The sequence below is a fragment of the Ochotona princeps genome, chromosome 29 (assembly GCF_030435755.1).
Source record: "Ochotona princeps isolate mOchPri1 chromosome 29, mOchPri1.hap1, whole genome shotgun sequence".
NCBI lineage: Eukaryota > Metazoa > Chordata > Mammalia > Lagomorpha > Ochotonidae > Ochotona > Ochotona princeps.
In genome coordinates, this window is record NC_080860.1 from 2,262,742 (window position 1) to 2,276,795 (window position 14,054).

At 51.5% G+C, this 14,054-nt stretch overlaps 1 protein-coding gene across 1 annotated transcript in view; it reads right to left on the reverse strand.

Moving 5' to 3' along the window:
• The window catches only part of TMEM132B (transmembrane protein 132B), a 112,898-nt gene that overhangs the window by 3,947 nt on the left and 94,897 nt on the right, over positions 1-14,054 (reverse strand). The window contains exon 5 of the mRNA XM_058656639.1: positions 1,083-1,288. Coding sequence (XP_058512622.1) covers positions 1,083-1,288 — 206 coding nt within the window. The remainder of the gene's footprint in view (positions 1-1,082; positions 1,289-14,054) is intronic.

Below are 14,054 nucleotides of genomic sequence, written 5' to 3' on the forward strand. Positions count from 1 at the left end.
GTCAGCATCTACATGATGACAGGGAGAGTGGACGGCCAGGCTCCGCACCACCTGCCGCCCATTCACCCCTTATCTGTTCACTCACTCACTCAACAAATACCTGTGGGCCCGCACCAAGGTAACAGGTGCAGACCCCAGATAGGTAGGGCTGGGTCTCTGCCCCTGGGTTCTGGAGGCATCATTTAAAACTTCTCCCCAGGCAGGAATGACAATGGCACTCCTTGTCTGGGCAGGGAATGTGGGGGTTCCTGCGGTAGGAGAACAGAGGCTCCACTTCCTGACTCCTCTCAGCCTTGAGCCATCACCCCACTTTGAAGCTTTCAATCTGCAACATATAATCAAGCTGCTCTCGCCTGCACTGTTGCCAGATGCTGTCGGCTGCAGTGAGCTTTCTGCCCTCAAAGGGTTCACCCGCTGCGTGGAGACCTCCTCCGGATGGACTGATCTGACATCCAGGACTGTCCTGTACCTTTCTGACTGGAAGTGCTGCTGAGTTAGTGTCTGACCAAGCAGGAGACGGGCCTCTCAGAAGCCGGTGGCCGTCACGGAGTCCTGTCCACTTGAGTGAGCGTCACTTCACTGGATCCTGCCGACAGCCCCTCCCACCACTGTCTTTCTCAACTTGCAGATGAAGTGACTGAGGGGTAGATGGAGCAAAGTCACTTGCCCAAGGATCCCACAGCTCCAAGTGGGAGAGCCAGGGACACAGCCGCCTGATTCCTAAGCCCACAGCCTTCGCATGGAGCTGTGTGCCGGGATGCAGGGAAACTGAGCAGCAGGCTCAGAGGAACGAGGACCAGAAAACAGGACAGCTGAAGGCCAGGTCTGATGCCGAGCGCTGCCTGCCCAGTGCACCCCACGATCACCCCAAGAGGCAGTCACCTCACTGCTGTCAGGCTGAGCACCAGCTTCATTAGAACACCCTCATGTCACAGTGCAAATAAAGTCCCAAGCCACAGTCATCTGGACACCAAGCCCAGACCACAGTTCCCCTGCGGTGCTGCTTTCTGAAAGTCAGCTTGCCTCCCATGACGGTTGGAGCCCAGGAACAAGGCCACGGTCCTCCTCCCCCGGCTCCTCACCTTCTGTTGGAGGCCACTGGGATCCGCCAGCCTTTGATCTGGCTCAGCTCCGTGTCCGAGATCTCGATCTGCAGGGGCAGCCGGGGCGCCCACACTGTGACTTCTAACTGGGACGTGAAGTGCTGGTGGGTGAAGTTCACAATGGTGTCCACTCTACTCTTCATTTCTTTCCCATTCACAAAAATGGAGTCACAGTTGTTGGAAACCTTGGCAAAGAGGAAGGACCCCAAGATGCATTAGCAGGAGAAAGATGGGCAGAAACTGACAATGGTGACACCTGACGGGCTGCAGCAGCCCCGGTGTACTGAGCGCCACGCCAACCAGAGAACATGGCTTGTGCAAGATAATTTGTAGGCACTAATTAGGGACAAATACTGATAAGTAGACTCCAGGAAAACCACTTTGTGTTACAAAATCCTGACAAGCAAGACCATAAACATAATTTAATGAAGCTGCACAACCTCCACTGCCTTTCGTCTGTTTTCTCCACCTTGCCTTGTTTATGTACTCAGACTGTCACTATTCAAACCCCACGTGCATCTTATTTCACTCTTGCACCATTTCCGAAGGTGCATAAAAGTTTCTCGTGTTACTAAAAAAGGCACTTTCTTCAAGCCACAAGGAAGATCTTCTGAAAAATCAAGACAGGTTTGAACTAGATTAAAATCCTGGTAGACAAAACCCTCATGACTTGTGCTAGAAACACAGCTGTAACGAAGCTGGCCCTGTTGTTGAGAATGCACCCTGCTTTAGCCTCTGACTCAGCCCTGGGGTCCCTCCTTTCCACACACCAGCCAGAGGCAGCCCCCTTTTCACTTCCCATCTTGCAGACAGCCAGACAGCACACTGCCGAGTTCTCTCCGGAGCCACAGGACAATAGCAAAGTCACTTCTGGTGTGTCAGACACTAAGTGACTCATCACTACATGACAGTCACAGAGTTAAGGACCTAGGTTCTGATTTTACAGATGGGAAACCGAAGCCAGCAAGGTGACCCAAGGCTCAGGGCTGCACGTCACTTCAGGGGCACAGCAGCAGAGCCTGCCCCCCAAAGCACCACGTGCCCATCTTCCCTCCCTCAGCTGGACTGCAACAGCAGCTCAGCAGGCCCACACGGCCAGTGGCCTCCTGGACATCAACAGGCAACTGGCTCAGGAGCGATGCCACAGGGCCAATGCCCACTCAGAGACAAAACTTCCAAGGGTGTGAAATAAATCACCCCCACACCCCAGCAATGGCAGGACTGAGGTGCTCCGTTCAGAAGGCAGAGCTCAACAGCCCACCAAAGAGCTCACCAGTGACACCAAAGCTCCAGAGAAAGTAACCAGGGGGACACCCACGACTCACCAGCGCCCCCAGTGAGGGAGACAGACACCTGTCCCTCCTGCGTCGCAAACCCAACACCATCTTTGAGGGTACTGAACTGACCTGGGACTTTGATATCATCACCCTGGCCCCTGGGGCACGAGCAGGGCACCTGGGCAGCTGCCAGGAAGCAGGCGGCGCCCATTTCTGGGGCACCTTCCTTTTTCTTTATAACCTAGCAGTCCCCAGGCCTATGCTGCCCAGTGGTGACAAGCAGGCTGAGTCACATGCCCCCAATCCCTGGGGGAGCTGAAAAGGATGTTTCTTTGGCTTCTGAAACTTGAGTATCCGTTCTTCCCATCCCACTCTGTGGCTGACTTTTCAAATGGGAAGAAGAAAAAGGCTGAGCCAAGCACAAGGCATCTTCAAGGGACTGAAATCTGAGTGACTGCTCCCAGGACTGGAGGAGAAGCCACGCAAGATTTCCACTGGGCGCAGGAAATGGAATGATGGCTGCCATCCTTGTGTTTAGGTCCCGTGATGCTGACTCCGGCTGAGCCCGCCTGCACGCCATTAAGGTACTGAAGAGGGTGTGGGGCACCCTGGTACGGAGGAATCTCTGCCTTCCCCCAGGAGCGCTGCCCTGGGAGATGCTGAAGGCTCAGCGTTGCTCTGTCCGCCCCGCAAGAAATGCCGCTTCTGGGGCTTAGGGCCCAGCTCAGGGGACATCACCTACTGCTCAGACTCTCCCAGCCCCACCTCTCAGCTCTCTGGCACTGGTGGAAAATTCTAGATCTTCCTCATTGGCTGATCTCCCTCCCCACTCATTCCTACTTTAAATCACTGGCTCCCATGCCTCTAATGAGAACGCAGCAGCCGTGGAAGGCAGATGCCTTTCCTGCACATGAGAAATGAAATCCCAGCTAGGGACCCCACATCTTTTGCAGCACTGGCCAGCGAGGCCTGACCCTCCCATGGGCACTGGGAGTAAACCACCCATATGGAAAAAGTGAATTCATTAAAAACACAATGAAGTGGGTGGGCTTAGTAATTCCAAGTGCTGAAAATCATTTCAGTTTTTCTCACCCTTTAAAAAAAAGTGTGCGTCTCTCATTCTTAAAACATCCCAGTTGAAACTCCCTGTATCAAGTGCTGAAAGCTGGAGGGCATGGCGAGTTCTAGGACATATAACAGATGTACAGAATGCAGTCTGTCAATCCCGGGGCTCACCAAGCTCCCTACATGTTCAATGTGAAGTCACCTGCTTAGCTGTAACCCCCAAAATCTACCCAGGCGCTGGGGGGATGCAGATCCGAGAACATCACGGCTGTCCAGCCCAAGGTGGCACACTGGCACCCTGCCTTCATGCCTTAGCTGTCCCCCAAGATAGGACCACAGCTGAGCAGGGCCAGGGGCAGGGGCAGGGCCAGCGGCAGGGGCAGGGGCAGGGGCAGAGGCAGGGGCAGGGGCAGGGGCAGAGGCAGGGGCAGGGGCAGGGGCAGGGGCAGGACCAGGGGGTAGGGGTAGGGGCAGGGACAAGGGCGGGGAAATGGGGTCTGAATCCTCTCCAGCACATGTGAGTGGGGGCCTTCCAGCAAGGCACTGGGCTTCTGCTCTGTTCAATGAAGAAAAGAGAATCTAGCAGCATGAATGTTCTGAGGATTTAGAATTACAATCAGAGAGGGAGACAGAATGAATGAGTGTGTGTGTGTGCGTGTGTGTTGTGTGTGCATGTGTGTGTGACTGGGTGTGGCTGGGTGTGTGTGTTTATGAGGGCTTGTCAGCAAGTTAGGACAAGGTCATGAAAAATGTTATTTACAGCAACAAGAAAAAAGCTATGCCTGGATTTCAAAAGCTTTTGCACCAAATAATCTTAGCTTTTAATTCCACTTTTCTGTGAAATTTTACAAGTGTTAAAATTTCATATTTTTTAATATAGACAGAAAGAATGAATACTACACGGAGAAACACCTTTGGTGTGCCACTGTCATCTGGTGGCACAGAGCTGCGGGCAATGCTGAGCTCAGCACAACGGACCCTTCCTCCGCCCCCGCTGCCCCATCAGATGGCTCCGCGATCCGGGCGCCCTGTACGAGGAAACAGACAACGCTGGTCCTTTTCCCCAGGAGGACAAGCCCTGCCCAGGTCGCAGCCAACCAGCTCAGACCCCTTCACAAACACTACCAAAACACCGCCCCTCATCAAGGCAACGCCAGCACCCCAGATGCAGGAAGGCAACATGGTGCTCAGCTTAGCACGGGTCTATTTGTACAATGTTTTCTTTTTAGCATTTTGTCCTATGACGTAAGGAGATGTAAAAAGCAGTTTCAGTGCTCAGAGCCCAGGAAAGGAGCCAGGCCCTTCACACTCACCAGCCAGCACCCAGAAGGCATGAGGGGCTACTTGTGCTGTGGCAGCCCCAGCATACGGCACGCACAGATTCCAGCGCCGAGCCGACCTGCTGGGCACAGGTGCTGGGGCTGCAGGCTGAGGTGTTGAGGGCTCACACATAAATTAGTTGCAGAACAGAAAACAACAGTTTGGGAGCAGAGCCATATTCTCCAAGGAAAAGGAAGAAAACCAGTTATGATCTCTCTCTCTCTCTCTGTGTCTCTCTCTCCCTCCCTCCCTCCCTCCCTCCCTAAAAAAGAAATTTCTATAAAAGAATGCTATGCATTTGTGAAGTTAAGGTGCAAACACAGTAAGTGAGGATTTTTATCTCCAAGAGCAATACAAATGACAGCCCAACACTGTCGTCTGCTCTGGGACATAGGAATGCCAAGACGAAAGGAAGCAAGACGGGAGATTCTCTCACAACACCTAGGGAAGACTGCGCACCCAGTGATTTCCACAGAAACCCAGCGAACCAGAGCTCAGCCACGAGCAAGACATCCCAGCGGCACAGCCACCAGGATCTGCCCCCGAGGAGCCACAGGCGTCCTTTCCAGGGAGGAAGGCCTGGCTGGAATCCTGGATCTTGAGTTCCTCAGACAGCCCGAGAAGCAGCCCCCAGAGTAAAGTCAGAGTGTTAGGGTTAGCTCAAAGAGCTGTGCGTGTGTCACCACGCAGCATGGCAGCAGCAGCATCCCAGACATCGCCCCGAGGTGCCTTCACCAATGCAGCTCTGCTCATCCATTCCAAATAAATGTGCCCAGAGGAGAATCCAGTTTACACAGATATTTTACCCCTGTTTCACAGCATGGCCAACCTGGAATAAGGCCAAGAGGAAGGCTGGTGGGAGTTGTTCAATCCCTCCCACACCTGCTGCCCAGAGGAGCTCTGCTTGAGAAGGAATCTGGGCTCAGGCATGAAGGCGCACCGGGACCGATTGGCAACGTCTTCTCAGGCCCCAGGCTGGGGGGCAGTGCCCTACCACATGATTTGTGTCATTCTGGTCCAATAGGTGAGCCCACATACCTTCGCACATTCCTTGCAGGCCCCATCTGTTTGCCTGCTCCACACGCTGCTACCGTCCTCCTCCCTCCACAAACATGGATCCATCAAAACTGCCGCCCTTCATCCAGAGAGCTCTCCATCCCTTACCTCCAGCCTGCATCAGGAGCCTGTCCCTGGTAACTTCTGGACAGCCCACTGTCAGAAACGCCCCTGGCACTCCACTGCCTCGTACACAACCCCCCAAGACCCAACTCAAATGCCACCTTCTCCGCAGAGTCCTCCCTGTTTCTCCACACATCACATTTGTGACCCACTTTAGGGAACTGGCCAGGTATTACTTACCTACGATTGCACAGCAGCTCACTCCACGGTAAATCCAATGTGTACTAACGAATTAACAGAGCGGATGCATTAGCTGGGGCTTAAATGGAGCATCTCCTGGGCTGTCTGCCCCACAGCTCAGTGGTTTCCATATCTTTAAGTCATAATCCATTTGGACTCAGAGCGGGTGCATGGAGATGAGAAGTGGGATATTGTGTGGGTGCTCTCTGTCACCTCCCCCTCCGTAGCCACGCCCAGGAATGGCTGGCTCGGGTGTCGCCCACTCACAATGTGGACAAGGCTGATGGCACAGGCCTGCCTGCTCAGCTTTCTTCTAAGCAGTACTGTCTATAGCACGATGGGTTCCTTGAACAAACTACACTATTTTCTGAAGTATACTATAATAAATGGACGTGGAAAGCTTTGAAGGGCATGTCCATGTGCTACTAAAACTCATTTTCTATCCCAGCAGTTGCATACGGGCCAGGCCTGAAGAGACATGTGTTCTGGAAGCAGCCGGTGCCCAACGGCTCTGCTGACACATTCCCTAGATGACTATCAATCTCACTTGAGGATGCTGTCAAGGGTTAGCCATCTTGCAGGTGACTCAACGGAAGCCCGGAGGCACAGCATCTGCTCTGCACACAAGATCAGCACCGTGTGCAGAGAACAAGGGGTCTGGGCCTCGGCTGTCCTCCCCAGGCAACACCTGGCAACCCCTGTACAGAGCGTGCCTGCCACCTACTGCCAAGTGGCCCTTCCACCCACACAGGGAGTCCCCTCTCTCCTGTCTGCCAGCAACAGGGCACAGGCACAAGGGCAGTGTGTTTTTAAGACAATGGACCGACCCCATGTCTAACAGTCTATGGTCAGGCTCCCCAGAAGAGCCCACAGTGATGGGCACCTGGCACGGTGGTGAGGATGCTCCCAGTGGAACGTCCACATCTCATATCAGAGTGCTTGAACTCAAACCCAGGTCAGTGCGGTCATGAGGTAAGGGGCCACCCTCCTCCAGGGATGGCAAGCTGAGACCGTGGCCTCATAGCCTCACCTCACTGGATTTTGCTGGGAGATGCAGTCAGGGAATGCCAGAGGATACTGCCCTGCCCCAGCACCTTGCTAACATACTAGGCGTGTTCCCACAGCAGCAGTGCAGACCGGCCTGGGCCCCAGGACTGCAGAGGTGACCCTGAGACCTTATGGAGGAGAAGAGGAAGCGTGCTGAACAGCAAAGCTCTCTCAGGTTCTCCTCAGAGAAGCTCGCTCTAGATGTTACTGAGTGGGGAGGAATCAGAGGAAGAGTGGAAACCCCTGACTAGATTGCTGGGCTCAGAACTCCAACCATGGGGAGAATTGTAGGATCTGTGATCTGACAACAAAGTGCATGGGTCAAAACTGGGCCTCCTCAGTGGCCTACATGGAGCAGCGGATGACAACCCAGAAGCTCACTGAAAATATGTCAGACCACCGGAGCCTGCAGAGGACATCTGGTACCACAGCAAGCGAAGGAGGGCAGAGCAAATTGGTCAACTATCCCAGCCAAGCTTGACAGCAAATTTCTGGGTGGATGGAGACTTTAAGGTGGACTAAGTCAGCCAATGGACCTTGGAAGGATTTCCTCAAGCTTGGATTGGCAAGATCGACAGCATCTCAGAACTCGAAAGCACTTGAGCAGAGAACCCTTGGAGCTTGCTTCACATCGGGGACCCTGGAATGTCATCTGGGGGCCGTTTCCCATTCCCGGGGAAGTGAGGCCGTTGGGAGGCTGGGTGTGGCACATTCTCCCCTTAGCTTTCCCCTTCCCCTAGAAACAGGGAGAAGAAAAACAGTTTGGAAACAATGGTCTCACCCACTTTCCCCTAACCCTCAACCCTTCCCACTCCAATCAACTATATAAACATTATCAAAAATAAAATTTCTAAAAAAGACAAAAAAAAATTTAAAAAGTGGACAGAGTTGAAGAGCAATGTAAGCATGATGGAATTCCCAAAAGGGCAGCAGGGAAAAGCAGCAGCAAATATTTGAAGAAAGAATGCTGAAAACATCTCAAAGTTGGTGAAAGCATAACCTGAGACATCCAAAATGCTTTGTCTGAGTTCCACACCAAGCTGGCCACTCTCTTGGATCCTGCTTCCTGTTGCTGCACATCCTGGCAGGCAGCAGAGGAAACACAGGCGTGCTTGGGTCCCTGCCACCTCGTAGAAAACCCAGACTTAGTTCCTGGGTCTGGCTGCTGGCTTCGGCCTGGCCCAGCCCCAGCTGCTGTAGGGGGGACGTGAACCAGTCAGCAGATGGAAGATGTGTGTGTGCGCGCGTGCACCTTGCAGAGGGAAGATGTTCACATGTGTGTACACGCACGTGCACACGCACATTTCAAAGGAAAATGATGAAAATAAATAACTTCTTAAAACATTTTCACAAACACAAAATTCATACTCAGGAACATCACAATCACAATTATGAGAAACAAGATCAGAGAAAATATTAAAGACAGCAAAAGAGAAAAAAAGAAAAGAAACATGACTCATTCCATATGAGGCAAATCCAGTAAGAGTAACAGCTGACTTCTCATCTGAAAAAAACAGAACGCCAGGCAGTGGGACAGCTCAGAACAGTAAGTCATCCAAGAATCCGATATCCAGCAAAATGTCTTCCAAAGAGGAAATAAAAGTCAATACATTACTAAACAGACAAAAGTGTTAGCAGCAGGTTCAGCTCTTCAAGCTGAATGCAAATTGCCCAGATAAACTGACTGCACGTGGAAGAAAATAAAATGAGTAAAAGTAACTAATTATAAACTACAGCGTGAACACACATTCCCTTTGCTCCTCACAACGGATCCCAAAAAGCATTTCTATAAAACAGCGTGTGTTTAATCACATTGTTAGCTGCTAACACGTACAAATACAATACAGTTGGCGACAACAGCAGAGGAGGCGGGAGGCAGCAACGCTGCGTGGAAACAAGGACACTAACTGGGAACTGAGATTCACAGACGCAAAGCGAGCAAGCCAGAGCAGGACACAAGGAAGTTAACAAACACGCCATATAAACACGCACTTGCCGCCCTCCTTCTCTAAGCCTATTTTTAAGACAGAAAATTTTAAATAATGTATGCAAGGTTTACACTAAATATGTAAGACAGCTTTAGCACAAAAAGGCATAGAGTAAATAGAAGAGTGTTTCCATGTATCAGTATAATTAAGTTATTATAGAATCTGGAAAAAAATCTTTAGTTGATCTGATAAGCTCACATATAGGTGATAAACCCTATAGCAAGTACAAAGAAGGGAGTAAAAATACCAGTAAAGAATATTGTTTTACATTATAGCATGTTCGTTGCAGTTGGATTCTTGTCACCTACAACACAGGTTTGTTTCCATTTATATTTTAAGTCTTGGAGAATCGTGTTTTTCCAACGACTGAAATCTAATAATACAGACGGGGACCGTCAGACCTTCTCTGTGTTGGATTCCATCTGGAGGTACAATCTCTGTGACCCCCAGCCCCCTCCCCACCCCAACTATGTGTCCACCCTGTAATCGCAAAACACAAGGGATCCCCAAAAGTTCAGGTATAGCATATATTATGAAAACAAACTGTGAGCAGATTTCCAAAGTGTTTTGCACCAGAATGAACATCACTGGATTCCATTTTCCAGGCACTTTTTAAAAAATATTTATTTTATTTTTATTGGAAAGTCAGATATAGAGAGAGGAGGAGAGACAGAGAGGAAGCTCTTCAGTCTGCTGGTTCACTCCCCAAGTGGCCACAACAGGCGGAGCTGGGCCAATCTGAAGCCAGGAGCCCAGAGCCTCTTCCAGATCTCCCACACGGGTGCAGGGTCCCAAGGCTTTAGGCCGTCCTCGACTGCTTTGCCAGGCCACAAGCAGGGAGCTGGATGGGAAGCAGGGCCACCGGGATTAGAACCAGCACCCAAATGGGATCCTAACACATACAAGGCGAGGACTTTAGCCACTAGGCTACCACGATGGGCCCAGGTACTTTATTGAAAGGACCCTGTGTGTGGCTGTTGGCTTCATTTTTGTCCCACAGTTTCAGTTTTCAGACTCATTCTGTAACACATTTTACCTCTTTCCACAACAACGTTACCATCATGTGGGCTCTGACTCCTGCTCCAGCACCTGCAACGTGGCGCCCAGTGATCTTTGCTAACCATGTTTATTTTCTTCCATTTTAGTGCTTGATCTTTTCCACGCTAAAATAATTGCCTCTCTTATCTCTTATTGACTCAACCTGTCTAGATATAAAGCCTAGAACTTGAGCAAAAGCAGAACAAATCCCCTAATCTCTTCACCTCAGGGTGCTCACCTGTAACGTGAAACTCAGAGCGCCCATTGTAATAGCACGTCTGTCGTGACAAACACAGCACTCCATCTTACTGGCTGGTATTTCCACCTTGCTGGTTAGAAGGACAGAACTCCTCTGAAAGCTACGAGGACAGGAAGGCATCACCAGCCACACAAGACACCCTGGGAACCAGGACACAGAGGGCCACAGGCCCATGTCTCTGTGCTGCCCTCCAGTTGTGGTGTGGGATGATTAGCATGTGGCAGCCACAGTGGATGCTCTAACTGCACTGACGGTAAACTTCTTTCCAATCATGGGATGATGAGCTGATGGGTCCAGCTCAGTGGACATACTGTCCAATCAGCTTCAACAGGTGGAGTCACATGGTGGCCACAGGGCTGCTAGCAGGCCACTCATTGGACTGCTCTATAGTTAGCATATGCTTGGACAGAGGGAAGAGGAAACAGTAGGATGACAGGAGGGGAGGGAAGGGGAAAGGCAAGGGAGGGAGGGAAGGAAGGAAGGAAGGAAGGAAGGAAGGAAGGAAGGAAGGAAGGAAGGAAGGAAGGAAGGAAGGATCTCACCCTGGAAAGCCAGTGCAAGAGCCATTGGTATAATTAAGGGAGCAAGATTCCCAGACCAGTGATGGGTGCCAGTCATCAGAGGCAAGCTTGCCAGCCAGCACTTCCCCATTTTGTCTTCCTCAGTCTACACTCACCCTCTCTTTGCCTTCACTTAAGTCAAACTGCCTTTCCCTTAAGTCAAACAGCCATGTCCACAGTCTCTTCTAAAGACCAGGGAGTTGGACCGCAGGGGGGTTCTCAGGTGTACCTGCCATGGAGCCTTTCAGGGAACCTGGCAATAAGCTATGAGAATTCAATCAGTCGTGACTTGGGAGCAGACTGCTCCCCACAAAAAGCCAGGATTCCGTCACGCAGGTCTATGCCCTGTTCACAAGCCATGACCTGGGGAAACGAAGCTTCCCTCTTGCCATCCACACCATGGAAAGAGTGCAGCCACTCCTCTCCGGTTTCACCTTGCCTGCGATCTGGGAGGGTTAGAACCACGGCCTGCAAGCACTCATCCAGATGTGTGCTTATCCGGATGTCAGGGCATTCTGTCTCGTCACAACAATGAAGTGACCTGGGACAACAAACGTGAAGGTCCACATCTTGAGCATTGTGAGCCCCCCCTTTTATAAAGGCTGCACCGAAAACCTCAACGAGTCAGCAGGCACAGGACACTGCCCTGCCGTGGCCCTTCACTCAATGTGCTCTGGAGGAGACGCCACAGATGCAGATGCGGAGCATGGAGGCGTGGCTCCAGCCCTCATGTGAGACAGGTAACAAACAACAAGCAAGCAGACATGCAGACAGGTAGCAATCCAACAAATGAGCATGGCAATGCCACCAAGTGGTGAATGGGATGGACGAGAGGAACGTGGAAAGGGCTGGAGGGAGGCCAAGGCAAGCCCAAGGACCACGGGGTTCTGTCTGCTGACCCTTTGTCCTTCAGGGCCGGGAGTTGCTGTCAGTCTCACTCAGACACTGAAGTGGTTCTCATTTCTTGGGCCGATAGAAAAGGATTCTTCAAGGGTTCTTTTCTCCCTCTGATCCATCCTTCACACTCTTGCTCAAATCACATTTAATTTTAGTTTATTTCCTAAAATTCTAGTCTTTAAATAATCCCCTCCCGAGGTGCTGGGATAACACCTGATGGAACCATCCCATCTAGGCCCTGTCCAATCAGGCCTTGCAGCCCTACCCCAGCCCATCTCCTCCCACTGTGCGCCTCTCCCAGGGTCTGCACACTGGTTAACTTCTTCTTCCGCCAGCAGGATGTGTGTTCTGACTGCCCGATGGACTGCTATAGTTATCAAGACCCACGTCATGTTTTCCTCGAGCTTACTGCGTAACACTCTCACTGATAGTCCTCTCCCACACCTATGTTCTCCAAGATGCCACAGGTGTTTCTGAACAATGCCCTCACTTCCAGCAAAGCCTGGGAAAGTATGACAACCTGCTCGCTTATGAGCACCAACCCTTTGGCTGGGGGACTCGGGGCAGACCAGCCTCAGCACCCACCGTCAGGAGTCCTGTTGACCTTGACTTTCTGGAACGTACACCCAGCCCATGACAGGAGCTCACAGAGCCTGTGAGGTGCTTGTGTCAGCTCCTCAAAGCATCCAGATGACCAAGCAAAGGCTTTCAATTCAGGGGAGCCGATTTTCATTGGCACATGGATTTTCACTGGCATTTTTTTCTATGCTGTTTTGCTTCTACTATTTTAGGTGATCCAAGCCCATATTCATTGTTAACTCTGGACCCACCAGCGCCCACTCAGTGAGATGTCTCATTGAAAACTCTGTGTTGGGGCTGCCTGTGGTGCCAACATCCCTGTGTGGCCTTCAGACACACAGCCCTCTCCACACAGGGCCAGCAGGGGCCTCCCACCATGCTGCTCATAGAACATGGGCCTGGCCTGATGGCTCAGTGAGTAAATCCTCACCTTGTATGCACCGGGATCTCATATGGGTGCTGGTTTATATCCCAGCTGCTGCACTTCCCATCCGGCTGCCTGCTTGTGGCCTGGCAAAGCAGTGGAGGACTGTCCAAAGCCTTGGGACCCTACATGTAGGAGACCTGGAAGAAGCTACTGTTTCCTCATGTTTGGATCGGTTCAGCTCCGACCACTGTGGCTCCCGAGGAGTGAACCAGAAGACAGGAAATCTTTGTCTCTCCTTCTCTCTGTAAATCTGCCTTCTCAGTAGAAACAAAATAATCTTAAAAGAGAAGGAGGAGGAAGAGTCAGAACATAGCCCAGACACTCTGACTGTTAGACGGCGAGGCTGCCAGCGACTTGCTGGAGTATCCGTTCATCTCCTCCCAGAAGTGCAGACCCTGGGGAGCGCTCATTGACAACCTGGATGCCAGAAGCACCATGACTGAGGCCTGAAGAGGCAGCTTTCCCAGGACAGTCCCACAGGGCTCGGGCTGGGCATTTCTAAAGAGGGTTTGTGAGACTTCAGAAGTGAAAATAAACACAGAAAAGCTTTGGAAGGAGGGGCTGCTTAAGACTCTTTAACCCACCGTTGCAAGGGAGAATGGAAAATCAGAACACCTGCTTTGAAACAGGTTTCCTCCCAGCCTTTCAGGTCAGACATGTCTCTCTGTGGTTTGCCATGATTTGAATGTGCCTCCCAGGGGCGCACGGACAATTTAACACTCCCGCTGTAGGGAAGTAAGAGGGCAGAAATTCAGCCCAACTCTGCTGGGCTTGGAGTTGGCCTGGGGTTTAGGGGCCATGGAGTAGCTACGTTGTCAAATGGAGCCCCAGCCTTGGATGCTGGTGGCTGTGTGAGAAGATGGGGAGATGCTGGAGCAGACACGGGTGCACCCAGTCTCTCGCTGCATGATGCCTGCGCCTCCCCAGGACTCTGCCAGCAAGCAACTGCCACCAGCTACAGCCTAATGACCTGGGACTCCTACGAGTCAGAAGTTGCCCAACCTAGGAGACTTTATTATAGCAATGAAAAACAGACTAGACAGCAAGTTACTCAAACAGCAATTTAGAAAATATAATTCAGAAAGGAACAATGCCTTGGACAAATGGGTCGAAACAATCTTTCATTGCTGGACGC